Source organism: Homalodisca vitripennis, chromosome 3 (assembly GCF_021130785.1).
Source record: "Homalodisca vitripennis isolate AUS2020 chromosome 3, UT_GWSS_2.1, whole genome shotgun sequence".
In the NCBI taxonomy this organism is placed as follows: Eukaryota; Metazoa; Arthropoda; class Insecta; order Hemiptera; family Cicadellidae; genus Homalodisca; species Homalodisca vitripennis.
In genome coordinates, this window is record NC_060209.1 from 129,442,335 (window position 1) to 129,458,287 (window position 15,953).

The window sequence follows — 15,953 nt, forward strand, 5'->3', positions numbered from 1 at the left end:
TATACAACATAAATATTCTGTTCTCAAATGTGTGGCAAATTTATCGCACACATTTTAGTCTTTAGTTTTATCTTTATGTTTTTAAGGTTTTTTTTTTACCTGAGGAAGAGGTAAATTACAATTCATATTTTTTGTGTGTTTCAAATTATACTTTATGAATCATATTACTATTAGATTTGAGGAATTATTTTTTTATAAGCATAATTCAATAAGATATTTACTTTTTAAGTCATATTTAATACTTTATTTTTTATTGTAAGATACCTTATCTCACTCCCTTGATCACGGAAATACTCAAAACTCTATAAAAAGTTAAATACATTACTTTTGTTATATTTAATTATTATGTATTATTATGAGGCTTCTAACAATATTGTTATGAGACCTAAGTTTTGTCAAAACTTTTTTAGTAACTTTACATGAATTTTTAATTACATAGCTAACTGTTTTAAATTATTTGTGTTTTTATATTACAATACATTACCACATCAAAACTTTACTCAAATGTTCATTTTCTTTATAAACTATTGGCAGAAAATGGTATTTGGATAAAAGACATTTTGAATGAATAGAAAAAGCAGCTTGCAAAGTGGAGGAGGATGGTATCCATTACGGGTACATTTACAAGCAGAGAATGTTAGACATTTTCCAAGACTGTGTGTGGTACAGCTATTCTAAAAAAAAACTTATTTATAAAACAAAATCATTCATCTAATGGTAAGTAAATAAAATATCTGTTATGGTATAAAATGGGTCCTGGACTGACTAGAGACAAGAACTTTAAATTTAATATTGAAATATGGTGAATTCCAAGATGTATGTTTTAAAAGTTACTAGTAAAATTACTTGCCTAAATCACTTAATAACAATTAACAAATCAATTTGTTCACAAAATGTTATTTGAATGCTAAAGTAGAAAATTATAAACTCTACTGCCTCACATTTTAATACTAAAAATTTGTCTACATTACACATGGACGTTAATGGATCTGTCTACAGGGTTGCTAAATCTACACTTCTCAAGTTAACAAAATCTTGTTTTCAAATTTAGGTTTTGAAACAATCCAATACAAGTGATAAAACACAGTTAAACGTTAGCAAATACCATAAAAAATTGTAAAAATCAAGTATAGCATTTGTATTATATAAATATTATAATTTTAAACTATTATATCATTAATCACAGTAGCAACCCTGATATTCTATATAACATTCAACATGACATTTACAAGTTATTTACACTGATTGTAACAAATATTTCACTAAACATTTCTCTTTTATTCAAGTTGAAATTAATATTAATAGTAGGGCAACAAAATAAACATGTGACTAAAAATAACAAAAATGATACAAAATATAACTTAGTATAAATTAATAAATAACAATAAATACAAAATGCAAGCTTTAAAATTACACGTGTACCTAAACATATAATCCATATTTAACATTAAGTTATCACAAATATGCTCAGTGTTGCTTTAGTAAAGCTTCGTAGAAAAAGTAATTGAAATAAATTAGTATAGTTTGTGCACCTTTAGATTTTCTTTTTTGAGAGATTCATTTTCAGTCTTTGTTGTCATGTGTTAGTTTATAGCAAATGCAGAAAAAAGAAAGATTGGTAGCTACTATGCATTTTATTATGTTTGTATGTTTCCTAATACAGATTCTTGAAATCAGTAAAGAACATGTACAAGGATACATTATTTGTAAGCTAGATAAAGTTAGAAGGGAAGACAAAATATTATTGAAAATATAGATTAATGTACAAAAGAGACAACATTCTTTTTAAGCTAGAGAGAGTTAGAAAAGAAGGCAAAATATTATTTAGAATATGAATTAAAAATTAATGTAATTAGAGAATTTTTTACCAAAATGAAAATTTGGTTACTTTCTTAATGAAATTAATTACTATAGTAATCACAAAATAAGCAATGCCACATTTAAAGTCTCGTTTGATAAAATAATGTGATAAAGAATATATTTTGTGATTATCTCAAATTGTTTATCATTTTCATATTTTCCATACAAACAGTCTTAATAGTTTTGAAGAAGGCTGAGATTAAATACATAAATTTTTTTGACCACTTCTTACACTACAAAACGTTTAAAAATCAATTAAAATCTCTGAAGACGAGAATTAAGATACATATGTGTTCTTTCATTGCCATCCTCTCTTAAATTAAGGATAGCTGACTAAATACTACAATATTTCTCTGCCAAGAACAAAACTAAGAAGTTCTTTGGTGATTTCAAGGAACTGTACAGAAAATCAATCTGCCTAAGCTTAAAGCAATTGGTTATTTTAACTGACATGAGTGGTCTCCGCTTCTAGAGGTTGTTCCTGCTCCTTTACTGTGGTCTTGATGACTCCGTCTACCAGACAATCGGCAAACTGGGCTAGCTGGGCAGGGGGAAGGGGCAGAGACGAGGGGCGGGGCAGGGGGTGTACGTGAGGCTCCTGAGGGGTGTGTACTGCTACTATATCTGTCTGTGTGGAAGTCGTGCTGCCTGACGTGGCTACAGGCTGACTGGGACTCACACATCGCAACACTTCCTGCATCGACTCTTGCAGCTGCTGAACCTAAAATGTATATCAAACACTATACTTTACAAGTTAAATTTGTCTTTCTACAGTATAACCTCATTTGTCTGAATTGGGACTCAAGATGATTTGTATAAATGAAAATCCGGATAATCCACCCCTAACAGTTTTCAGTGGTTGGTTGGTTAGTGCAGATGTATTGTCAGCTGTATTCTTTCTTTCGATTTCAGTAATTAGGCTTTTGTTTTTATTTATTAAGTGCATGTTTTAGAGATTGTGTGCATGGAGTTGACACATAACTTGTTTGTTGTGGTTCCTGGCTTATGTGTATCACTGCACTCTGATATTATTTGTTTATTTTAATCTAGATCATAGTTACATGTTAGGTTAGTTATATTAGGTATATATAAAGGATATTTGACTGGCACAAGGGAAAAACAACCAATAGCTACAAATCTGACATTAAATAATAACACCAACCTAGATTTTCAAACACAAATTCTTGAAAGAACTGAAACAAGCTAAATTTGAAATTTAAAATTTGAATACTTTAATAACTACTTAAAGATTAGAATGATTTTAAAGAAAATCTTAATGAAGAAAGAAATCTAGAACAAAACTTTTTTACCTGTTTCCCTACATTGGATCGATTTAGAGTCACTAGAAAATTTTGTGTTCCTTATCAGAATACATATGAAATTCTCTCTAATGTAGAAAATGAAAACTCTTGTATGAATTATTCTTTACCAGAAAAAAAAAAACATTGATTCACGAGTACTTAAACAAATATAAAGACCTCACAAGATAAATTTAACACTAAACTGTAAACACACTAACCTTACGATTGCTATCCTGCCAATTCCCCAACAGAGTTGGACAGGAGAATAACCATAATAAATAAAGAAATAAAAATCTAGTGTTACAGTTATCTTGCAAAGCTCAAATCCTAGCACTTCACGATCTACCTTGAGATTTATATACACACCTTATATACCTTGACATGGTCTGCACTTTAACAAAAAAAAAAAAGGAAAAGAAAGAAATTGCAAAAAAGAAGAAATTGAAGAAAGAGTTCTACAGTGTATTAAGAGACCAACTATGGCACAATCCACAGTTGTTCTGTTTCATTTTATCTGTTATCCAGCAATTGATATTAAAATTTATCTGAGTAGTTAATGTTTTTGGAAAATTAGTTTTTAATATACGGTTAAAAGCAAAATCCCTCATATTTCTTATCAACTGATATTAAGAAATAGACATTGATCATTCACAACAAAGCTGAAACTGTCAGGTATAAGCCAGAAAATATTAAATTGCTATAATGATAGTGGGGATGCAATACCAGCCAATGGTAAAATATGAAATGTTATGCTAACTGTTCCAAGGATGTTCAGGCCATGAAGGTGTGCAGCACTGCATGTACTCCTGCAAGGTTTCAGTGTCCGGGCATGGTCATGTTCAAGGATCAAAAATACACCAGTGTCCAAACATAAACATTAGTCTAAATCCAAAAATACATAGCGTTTTTTAAAAACTTCTTTAAAAATGGGATTAAAATATTAACTTTTTGGAAAAAAAATTAGATAATAATTATAGATGTTAGGGTTAAAACTTATGGGTTTGCTACAGGTAAGGGCACTTATAGTTAGGGAAATACCAAAGACCACAGGTCATAGTACTATAGGTCACATGCCCTCCTCATGAAAAATTTACATAAAACAATAAAAAACCCTAATAAACTTCATAAATTCCTTCTGCTTCCATCCATCATTAGTAATTTTTATATGTTTTGACAGCAATGTATACTTAACAACAGAATAAGAAATAGTTTATAAAGTATTGTAACTTGTAATAAGGTAGTTTGTAGTTTACCTGAGCATTGAGTCTAGAACAAGTCTCAGTCAGATCTCGAACATCACCACCTTCAGGTCTTGGTTGTAAGCTCACAACCTACACAAACTCATGTGATTTATAAACTTTGTTGCCAAATAACTGCTATAATCAACAATATAAAATTGTAAAACATACATAACAATGAGTTTACCTTTATCAAAAATGATTTAGATTCGAGAGTTGATTGGCGAGATTTGATAATAAAATCATTTAAGATTAACCATGTTACTAATTTTATTAAACAGAAATGACGTTCATATCTCAAAACTTGTATAAAAATTGTTGATTAGGTCACTGGTCTCCACGAATAGCATTGAAAAACATCCCTTTAAAAGATTAATCAAGATTGATTCACAATCCTCCTTCATGTGGTATTATGCCTACTGCATCGGTTTGACAACACGCACCACCAATAAGAGTGGTAGCAGTGGAGAGTATAATCAGAAATTGTTATTTGGAACGAATATGTTAGAAAATCTACTGTCTAGTTTTTTTACATACTAGTTTTAACACATTCACTGCTGATCTATACTGAGTGTTCTTGTCTTGTCTGGGGGTTACTTCGCATTAGTGCATCTGCCGCAGTCAACGAGTTAAAGATCAATGCTAAACATAACAACAGTTCAAAATATATAACACTTCAACCCTTTGGCTCATCAGGAGTAAACTAATTATTGATTGATAATTGCTGATTCATTGTTGTACTACCTTTAATCAGCTACACAACATAAATGTTTTTATAAGCAAAAAATATCTTAAATTACAATAAATTACCTTTCTTCAGCAACTTAAATACTAAATGAGGATAAAGGATAAAACTATCACTAAAGAAGTTATAATGAGAGACTTAGGATGCCCAAGTCCTTTTTATTTCCATCTTTTGTTCTGCATCTTAAAGTCATCTGGTGTACCAAATGTTATTGCCTGATGTCTATGTGATTGTTATGATTTTTAAGTTTCCTGGTTGTTTTTTTCCCTTCTTTTAAACCACAGCAATCAGCGAGTTGATATTTGTACACATGACCTTGTTAATAGAAACAGCTTAGCACTTGGCCTACAGGAAGACCTACTATAACCTTGTACAAAGTAATACATTACTGCAAGTAAAATGATCTCACAATTTTAACCCCTCCAAAACAACTGAAGTGCACAAAAGTACAAACAAATTAAATCCAGCAATACCAGATATCCTACTATAAAATCAAACAAAATTCTTAGAGCTAACATTAGTCGAGGACTTGTCATGGAACACACATACTGATCATGTCTATACAAAAATTAGCTGGGTGTCTATGTAGTGCGATGAAAAAATTGGATCAGTAGACTAGAAGCAGCTAAAACTGTTTACTATACTTTTGTAGTCACATATAAAATATGGAGCATGGAGAGGAACTTTAGCAACTAACTTGAACAAAATTCTTGTCATTAAGAAAAAAGTAATTAGAGTCCTAGCAAATCTTTAACCACAGTAATCATCCTGCAAATCATTTAAATCTCTGGGAATAATGATAATCCTGTACATGGACAACCTGTCCCCTCTTCAAGGAATAGATATACACCACTATAACACAACATAATGAATGGTTTATTCTCCCAAAACACCAAACCGTACTATCGGAAAACAAACCTTCTTTTGCCGCACATACATTACAACTCCTTATCCCAACCAGCATCCAAAACCTTACTGGAAAAGGACTGCAAGAAGAGCTCAAGAAATGGCTTCTCAAGTGATAAATGGACTGACAATTTCTGGTTACACAGCGATACTACAGTAACAGAACTTGTAATCTATATATAACAAATTTGATGCCATATACTCTTGATGAATTTAAAATAAGATTTAAATGACTGAAGAGAAACGATGAATGGGGAAATGGGGATGTTTATATTTTTTTTATTTCCATCTTTTGTAGGAGGTTCAGGAGTTGGAGGTCCTTCTGGCTCATCCTACAGTATTTCTGATTGTTACTATGAATATGCACATGAGTCTTCGTTTGAAGTACATGTCACTTATTTAGGACTCACATAGATTCCTGCCTATGAGGACGTTTTTGGGAATGAAAGGGCAGGCACTCTGGCAAGTCTGAACTAGCATCTAATCTGACAGTACCTATAACGCAATCAAAGATTGAATGCACATTGATCAACAGGAAGATGGTAGTCCGTCCTGGGTCCAGAATGAGCAACCAGATTCTTCTAACAGCACATGAAAAGACTAAACATCTCATTTTTTCCTAGGTTAGGTGCAAATCTACATAAGTCACAGGCCTGGTAACAGTACATAGTCATATGAAAAAATATATTCAAAGGGTAGTTATTTTCATACATAATCAGCACTGCAGACATTGCAACCAGAGTGAGGAAACTACAGAGCGCTTTTTCAACTGCCCAGTTAAAGAAATAAATCTCCTTTGCAATCTTTGGCAAGTGACAAAGGATTATGATTTTCTTCAGGAGGATCTAATTAGTTGTCTTTCATGGATAATATGATTGCTGAAACTGTGATAACATAGTTTTTTCAACTACTGAGGTGCCCAGCAGACCCTTGCAGTTCTAACATCTCTGCAAAAAATGTACCCAAAAGAAGAGAAAGACATCATTAAGTTAAAATGCATTTTGTGCACTGATTATTCTGCTCTAACTGTGTACAATAAAGGATCAGTTTATATTTTATTGGTTTGGACAGTTGAAACTGAATATTGAAAAGATTTGTTTCAAGATTTTTCATTTCTAATTACTACTAACCTTCTTCCACAGGGCATTGATGGCTTGCATCTGCAGGAGTTGCATTTTGTGCTCATTGTCTAAAGCTTCCCTTGTTGCCTGCATATCTTCTGACAGTTTCCTAAAAAAACAAATTACTTTTGTTTTCTTACTTTATTTTAAAAATTGTTAATATTATTTTATGTTTAAGTATTTTACTTTTTTATGCTAATAAACTTCTTTAATGCTGAAGCTGGACAAACAATGCAGTCAATTTTAATTGCCAGGTTAATAATTTCATGAGGTCTGAGAACACCCATGCGATTCACCAATTCCGCCCACATTGCAATATATCCTGTGTTATGTATTGCACTGTTTTTGAGGCATGAAGGGTGGTATATATAGTCTTTGACGAATTCCTAGAAGAAAAAATTGCAAGGAGTTAAGTTAGGTGATAGTTGCTACCAGCACAACAGAGATCTCTTTCATTTCCAGAGCAACCACTCCAATATAACATTTAAAACCTATTAGCACTATGCAATCAAGACAAAACATAATCCTATTAAAACAAATCAACATCTCCTTTCCATTGTTGCAACAGTCAGTTGTTTTAATACACACTAACAGAAGTATGAACTATTTAGTTTTGCAACACTCTTCGATGCCCCAAATAATGGTGCTAATATCTAGCTTAGTTTCCTATACTAAGTTTTGTTAATTTACACTAAAACTTTAAAATATAATGAATAGTTTTTCATGCTTTTGTTAATCTTCAAATCTGCAAATAAATAAACCTTCCTTTTACACCATTCTTTTTGAATAACCTTGTATATATGATGTTATGTTTCTTTTTTATCATGATTAAGTATACTAACATTAGGAATATAATTTCAAGTATTATATTAAAAAATAGATTAATAGAAGAAAAAATAGCAAAAATTATTTTGAACACAAAATGTATTTTTTAAGTGTATTGATGGTATATGCGAGTTAATATGAAAGGTACCCAATTGATTACATTTAAAGCTTATAAACTATATTGGCGTGTGAGACATGTATAAGAGAATTATAGTAAATCAAGACTCACTTGATATACTGATTCGTCCTAAGCGCCTGTATTTGTTGGTACACAGTTAGTACTCTACGGTCAGATGTCCTAGTGTGGTAGCCCCGCCACACCTTTTGGATACAGACAGCTGCTTTTTCCATTTCTACACAAAGAGTACAGTCCAAAATAAAAGCTATACTTTTAAACTTTAGAAAATGTAATTTTAGTGTAGGATCAATTTATATCAGGGTCCCACCTGATCGTGAAAACCATGACTAAGAATAAAGTATAAACATTACGTTTTGTACAATTTGATGTTAAATGTTTTTGCAATATTTTATATGATATCTGTACACTACTAAATAAAAACTGCTTTTTTGTTATTTGGTTGTTTTTGTAATTTATAATGAGATAGATCACCTTAAAATTAGACCCATGTTTATAAATAATTTGTTACCTGTTAATTTTTACCTTTATTTATTTTACAATTGTAGTTAGTAGTATTGCATGGCAAGAGAAGTGCATTTAATATTGGTTATATGACTAAAGAAAGCAGTATCAAAATGTGCAGTTAAATTTTGGAACTAATTTCAAGTTATACAATTATATTGTGTTTGCTGTAAAAATATGTATTACTGAAATATAACTTCTTACTTTATTCATAGCTTAACATGTAAATAAGAAAATTATTTTAAGAAAAATTGTAACTACAATATTTTTAAATTGGATACAAAGTGTAAATTAATTTGTCCTACATTCAATCCAATTTATAATCCCATTTAAATTGTATCTACTAAAAACTTGTAACACTAAACGTTATTAATATTAAAATATGTGGTTGAATGTAAAATATAAATAATGTGTACATGAATAATTAAACATCAATATTATGCACTCCACATTTTTGTTTTGTATTAATATTTGCTGTTTATTAACATTCACTCATATATTTTAAGTACAATTTTAATTGGATTACGAATATGCTTGAATATAGGAGTAATTAATTTACTATTTTCAGTGCGAAACGTGTTCAATTTTTATTTAGTCACTTTCTACGTTTTAGTGTGGCGTTATGTTTTGGCATATAATATTTTTATGCCTATTTAAAAATAATATAAAGACTAATATAGTAATTATTTTTGCGAAAAATAATTACCTAATAGTAATTAGTAAGAGTAAATTACTTACTTACTGCCGGGGCGTAACAAATCTCAGTCGATTCTTTGCCTCGTCTATGAGCCTCTTCCACGCCACCCTGTCTTCCGCCAGATCCACAGACCCTCCACACCGGGTCACATCTTCGACCACTTGATCGCACCATCTTATCTTTGGCCTACCCAAAGGGCGCCTTCCTGCCGGTACCGCCTGGTAGACCTCTTTTAACCTTGTGCCCTCCTGTCTCCGATGTACATGTCCTAGCCAGCTAATTCTCTTTGCCTTCACCAAAGCCACAATATCAGGATCTTGGTATACATTGCGTAATTCTCTATTTTTTCTTATTCGCCACACCCCTTCATCACATATTGGTCCAAATATTTTTCGGAGAACTTTATTCTCAAAAACAATCAACCGCCCCTCATTTTTCTTCGTTAATGTCCATGTTTCACTTCCATACATTAGGACTGGTTGAATGATTGTTTTATAAATTCTTATTTTGGAGCATTGTGACAACAATCTTGACGTAAAGAGTTTTGTACACGCCCCAAGACACCTATTTGCATTAGCTAATTTGCTTTGTATCTCTATATCCTCCACGTTTTTGCTGTTTATTGTTACACCCAAATATTTAAAACTTTCTACACAGCCAATCGAGTAGTTGTCAATGCTTAAGTTTGTTCTCACATTTCCAGCATGTCTTCCAAAATGAATAATTTTAGTTTTATCCTCATTTAGCTCTAAGCCTACTGTTTGACATTCTTTAATAAAACTTTTTGTTAGTGTGGAGAGGTCATCCAAACTTTCTGACAAGATCACTACATCATCCGCAAATGCCATTACGTTCAGGTCCACTCCTAATTTAACCCCTCTTTGTAGTCTTTTAACTTTTTGTAATGCCTCTTCCACAGCCAGGTTGAAGAGAGTGGGAGAAATCCCATCTCCCTGTCTTACTCCAGTGTTGATAAGGAAGTTTTCCGACATTTCTCCATCTATTCTTATTTTGGCCTTTGAGTCACTTATACACATTTTTGACAGTCTTATCAGTTTTTGCGGGATTCCATGTTTTTCCATCTTCTTGAATAGAGCATTCCTATCTATGCTGTCATAAGCTTTTCTTGAAGTCTATAAAAATTCCATAGAAGCCTTTGTTGAACTCATAATATTTTGAGATTGCCTGTTTAAGTAGGAAAATTTGATCTATTGTGGACCTGCCTTTCATAAATCCTGATTGCTGTTCATCAATTATTGCTTCAGTATAAGGACTTAATCTTGATAGTAATATTTTTGAAAATATCTTGTAGACGGTGTTCAAAAGAGATATTCCTCTATAATTAGAACATAATTGTTTATCCCCCTTTTTGTGCAGAGGAATTACCACTGCTTCTCTCCATACCTCCGGTATAATTTCCTCTTCCCATACTTTTGTAATAAGTTTATGTATTTCTTTTATCAGGAATTTTCCTCCACTTTTAATAATCTCACTTGTAATTCCGTCTTCACCAGGAGCCTTATTGCATTTAAGCTTCGCTACCGCGTCTTCTACTTCTTGCGTAGAGGGTGGCATCACCTCCGGTTGTACATGTTGGTAATTTAATTCATCGTCAACGCTTCTGTTTGTACAGTGGTCACAATTCAGGAGTTCTTCAAAGTAGTCTTTCCACACTTTAACCCCTGATTCTTTGTCCATCACTAACTGTCCATTTTTGTCTTTTATGCCATAGCTTTTTGCTGAGACGCCTTGTTTGAAAAAAACGGATTGTTCTGTTAATTAATAGAGTAAATTAATATACCTAATATACTCAGGTACTTTGGTATTATAAAGAGGCCTTATCTACTAATTGTTATTACATGACATACATAGATTTTGATTAAGTTATCATATATTATTAGTAGTATCAAAGTTAAAATTAACCTTGGACATTTGGAAGCTGAGTTGAGACACGAGAACCGGCAAAAGGTGAGTCCTAGATCACACGCTTTTAATGCGTTTTGTTGCTAGACACTAAAATCGGCCACTCCATGTGAAAGAAATACCATTCTATTTTTATTCATAATGTTGTTTATAAAAACAATTGATTGTGAAATTACTATTTTTTTACTGTACAAACCCGTGAAAGAGCTGTGAATTAGATAATTAAGATTAAGTGTATATTTACTGTGATAAAATTAGCAGTTTCAACAGAGAAATTGAGAAAATTGTAAGAACTAAAGGCATAACTTACTCCCTTTACACTTGCTTCCTTGTCATTATTATTCACATCACAGCTAGCATTTTAATAAAAAAAAGGTAAGGATAATACTTCTATAGTGGAGAAAAACATAATAGTAAATAAAATACAGAATACCTCAGCTCCAAAAATTTCCAAGAATTAAATGAAGATGGTGTAAATATCCTGGAGGCAGATATGTATGATGTGATCGACCAGTTTAAGAACGATCCTTCTGTAGGTTTTTCGCACACCATATCTGCGGATTTTACTCATCATAGACATATGTCAGCTGGGGTGGTAGTGGTGTTTAGACACAGTTTTGGAAGATATCAAAATACAGAATATGTAAATACCAAACTGACATTGTAGAAGGTGAAAAATGGTGTATCAGTGTACCAAGAAAGACTAATTTGGGAAACCAAATTAAGAAAGTTGTGGAATTTAAACAAGAAACGAATGCTACTGTCTACGTGGTGTCTTACGACCAGGGTTCTAAGAGTGACTTGAAAGATGGTCTTACTCAATCAGAGTTTCTTGAGAAACTTCAATGACTACTGGCCAGCCACTATGAAGAACATGAATCTTCACCTCATTGATGGATTTATCTGCACTGGCATACCAAACACAACTCCCCTACATTCTCCTGCATTGTCTCAAACTTCCATCTGCTTTTCCATCTCCAACAATTCCACCTATACTCAGCTCTGACATAGTTATCAATGCACCTTCATCCAGTCAAAAAACCAAACTTGTCCAGAGACAGAACTGTGAATCCCAGTTAAGATTAGAAAACTATTGTGTTGTATGTAGTAATTATCATAATTTTAATTCTTTAGATGATCTTTTAAATAAAAACATAAATAGCTGGCCACTCTGTAATAATTCTAGATATAATGATAAATTTATTTGGCTTATGCATTTGAACATTCAAGTTGAATTAATAGAAAAAGTAAACATAATAATTTAGAGATAATTTTGAAGAACTCAAATATATCAATAATCTGCTCTAATAAGCATTGGTTAAAGAATGAAAATATTCATTTGTTAAAAGATAATCTGGAATACAGAATGAGAGATAATCTGTGTACTATAACTGAATTAAAGGAATGGTTTGAAGCAAATGGACTGAATCTAATCCATGAAAAAACTAAATTGTTAAAATTTGTACTCCTTAGTCAATAAATCATTATTTTAGTGATTTAGAATTTGGATATCAGACATTCTCTCTTAGTAGAAAAAAACACTAATTTTATGGGGCTAGAACTAGGTTTGCATTTAAATTGGACTAAGTGCATTGAAACTATTTAAAGAAATTAAACTCAGCATGCTTTCAAATGCTTATTTTGAGACATACCATAGATTTAAAAACATGTTCAATCATATATTATGCCTATTTTTATTCAATTCTTCAGTACGGGATTGATTTCTGAGGGTTTTCAATAGATATGGATAAAACTTTTAAAATTCAGAAGAATTTTTTTAGAATAATGACATTTTTGGAAGGCTTTTTGTAAGTGGTTTATACTTGTAAAAACATTTTGAAGTGATGCATATTAAATTTTCATTTAAATGTTTTACATAATTAATTTTTAAATGTATACAAGATTTAGTTAATATTTTGAAAGGGTTTAAAAAAATTATGTTATACATACATACAGGATACCATGTGCTTAAAAATGTAACTATTATACTCAAAAATTGGTTTACTTTAGGAATGATCCCCTAAAATATACGACAAGAGTTGTAAAGCACCCTGTATAACGCTCCCATTACTAAGCTATATTAGAATCTTTTGAGTATTTTGAGCAGAAAATCGTCATCTTGAAATATCCATGACAGTGATTTAGTCTGAGGATTATACAGGGAAGATATACAGAATTTTATGATGCTCATTAAGAAGAATTTTTGTTATGTAAAGTTTGTCACAAGAACAAATAACAATGCATGTTATTTCCAATATTTAGAATCAATCTAACCTATATTGTACTATTAAACAGCTTGTTGTAGTCCTACAAAAGATAAAATTACTAATATCAAATATCTATTTCATATTTGAACTCTGCTTTTAATATCTATAATTCATACATTTAAACCCTCACCATGGTCAATCTTCTTGTCCCGTTTCTCCTGGGCACGGCACCGGATGGTCTGCAACTTGGGCACCAGCGGGACAACTGCTACCGACGGACTCACCAAACTCTCAGGGACAGGCACTAGCTGACTGGCAGCAGGCAAAGGGAGTGGAGCAGGGGTGGGTGGACAGTGAACTGATTGTGTCATGAGTGGGGGACAGTGCATCGACTGGCTCAGCAGAGCCTCCTCATTCAGTTGGGACTGCGATGTGCACGAGTCCAGCAGAGTGGGGTCTAGGCTACGGGTCATCAGCTCACTCACACTCGGCTTGTACGGCTTATTTCTCCCACCTGAAACAGTGTCCATTTAACCCTTCAACGCGTTTTGCCGTACTAGGTACGTCATGACACTTTTACTTGAGATCGCGTTTTGCCGTACTGAGTACGTCATGGAGTAGTCGGTTATTTTTGTAGCTGTAACAGACGACTATCGAATGTTTTCAATGAAAAATGTATACCAATCGAAAGGAGAAGATTCAAACTTTCGATTAATTGAGTCGATATCTCGAAAAAATCGATCTTTAGAAAAAATATCTGAGAAATCAGCTGCATTCAAGACGACGTCATTGCCGTGCAGCCGATCGTTTGTCAGCTTACGTTTGTTGTTGTTTACAGTCATTGTTAGTGTGATGGTTATGTTCAACTGACATATTTTTGTGTGTTTTACGTTCCTTTGTTTAGTTATTATTATTAGTTTTACAAGCTAACTATATTGTTTTGAAGAAGGAAATCCCGTTTTGACAGGAACAATTTGTTGTGTTTTATAAACATGAGTTGGGGATGGTTTGTAGGTTAGCTAGCTTTTAGGGAAATTAACCTAAAGTAGGTTAATTTTGTTTAATTTGGCTAATTTTAAACACTAACAACATAGAAGTATAATAAAATAATTATAAACTTGGGTAATTTGCTTATATTATTTATAAAACACAAAATCTCTAAAAAACCGCCAGAAAAATCAACGCAGGAGGGAGTATGACCATGAAAAAAAAATAACGCGTTGAAGGGTTAATCACTGGCTGAAATCTTTGGAGCTTTTTCTTTGAGTGTCTCGCCTGTAGTATCTTCCCAATGTACAAGCTGGCTGATTGGGAATAATGAGACTTACAACTATGAGAGCTGTCAAGAAAGTAACAGACGTTTTGACATGGCGTGGCAATGCACGGGACTAGTGCTGCCATCTTGGCAACAGGGTGTACTTACACTCAGTACGCAACCAGCCATGGTAAATTGTGCATAATGCCTATTGTACTTTGAATACAGTGGAGTGTTGAAAATCTCGCAAATTATGACATGCCATCTGTGAAAAGATGTTTGTTGGTGAAAAATCACAAACCAATTGAAATTTATCGCCAGATTTGTGATATGTACGGTCAAGGAATAGTGAATGAAAGCAGAGTGAGGCAGTGTTGCATTGATTTTAAAATAGTGGACGAACCACTGTTTACGATGAGCATTGCAGTGGTAAGCCTAGTCTTGTAAGTGATGAATTGGTGGTGAAAATAAATGAAGCAATCTGTGAAAAACGTCATTTCACGATTACGGAACTCCTAACTTTTCCCTCAAATTTCACTGAGTTTAGTTCATGAGACTGCCGTTGATAAACTTGGTAAACACAAATTTTGTGACAGGTGGGTTTAGAAAATACTAATGGAAGACCACAAAAAAACAGGGACTTGCTGCAGCACTGAAATTTATGGAAGATTACGGCAAAAGTGGAAACCAAGTCATCAATTGTATTGTAACTATTGAGACTTGGGTAAATAATAATAAATGTGTGTATTTTTCTCATTCAAATATATGTAAATACAGTATACAACAATATATAGCTTGTGAAAAATATACCAACCCCAAAAAAAAAATATTTTGCACTTGGGTGTGAGTCATCATCAGCTTCTTATTTAAAAGCACATCAACTGCAAAACAAAATGGCAGACGATAGAATGGGGACACACACATTCACCCAAGAAACCAAGGAGAGTCTGCAAATGCTGTCATCAAAATATCAAGGCTACTCTGTTTTGGGAAAATCAGGAAGTGATTCTTGTTGATTTCCTTGAACAAGAATACGTTTATTATCATAAAGTTTACACAAGCATTGACACAAGTCATGTATAAAATATGAACGTGGCCAAACTGTAGTTCTCGGACTCATGTTCAAGTGCTGTAAGATAATCTATCTGATATGTAAATGGCTAAAAGCATTACAGATTGTTATAAATAATTCCTGTTTGGATATGTATTTTTTTCTCTAATATAACAGCTTCTTT

The 15,953-nt window shown here is 32.5% G+C and overlaps 1 protein-coding gene across 2 annotated transcripts in view; it reads right to left on the minus strand.

The window, feature by feature from the left end:
- Positions 1 to 766: 766 nt before the first annotated feature.
- Positions 767 to 15,953, minus strand: part of LOC124357500 — a 33,088-nt gene continuing 17,901 nt past the window's right edge. For both annotated transcript variants that reach the window (XM_046809353.1, XM_046809354.1), the window contains exons 8-12: positions 13,654 to 13,977; positions 8,226 to 8,349; positions 7,181 to 7,280; positions 4,415 to 4,492; positions 767 to 2,581 (exon numbers count right to left, since the gene is read on the minus strand). In XM_046809353.1, the coding sequence (XP_046665309.1) occupies positions 2,303 to 2,581; positions 4,415 to 4,492; positions 7,181 to 7,280; positions 8,226 to 8,349; positions 13,654 to 13,977 (905 nt within the window). In that variant the 3' untranslated portion in view covers positions 767 to 2,302. The remainder of the gene's footprint in view (positions 2,582 to 4,414; positions 4,493 to 7,180; positions 7,281 to 8,225; positions 8,350 to 13,653; positions 13,978 to 15,953) is intronic.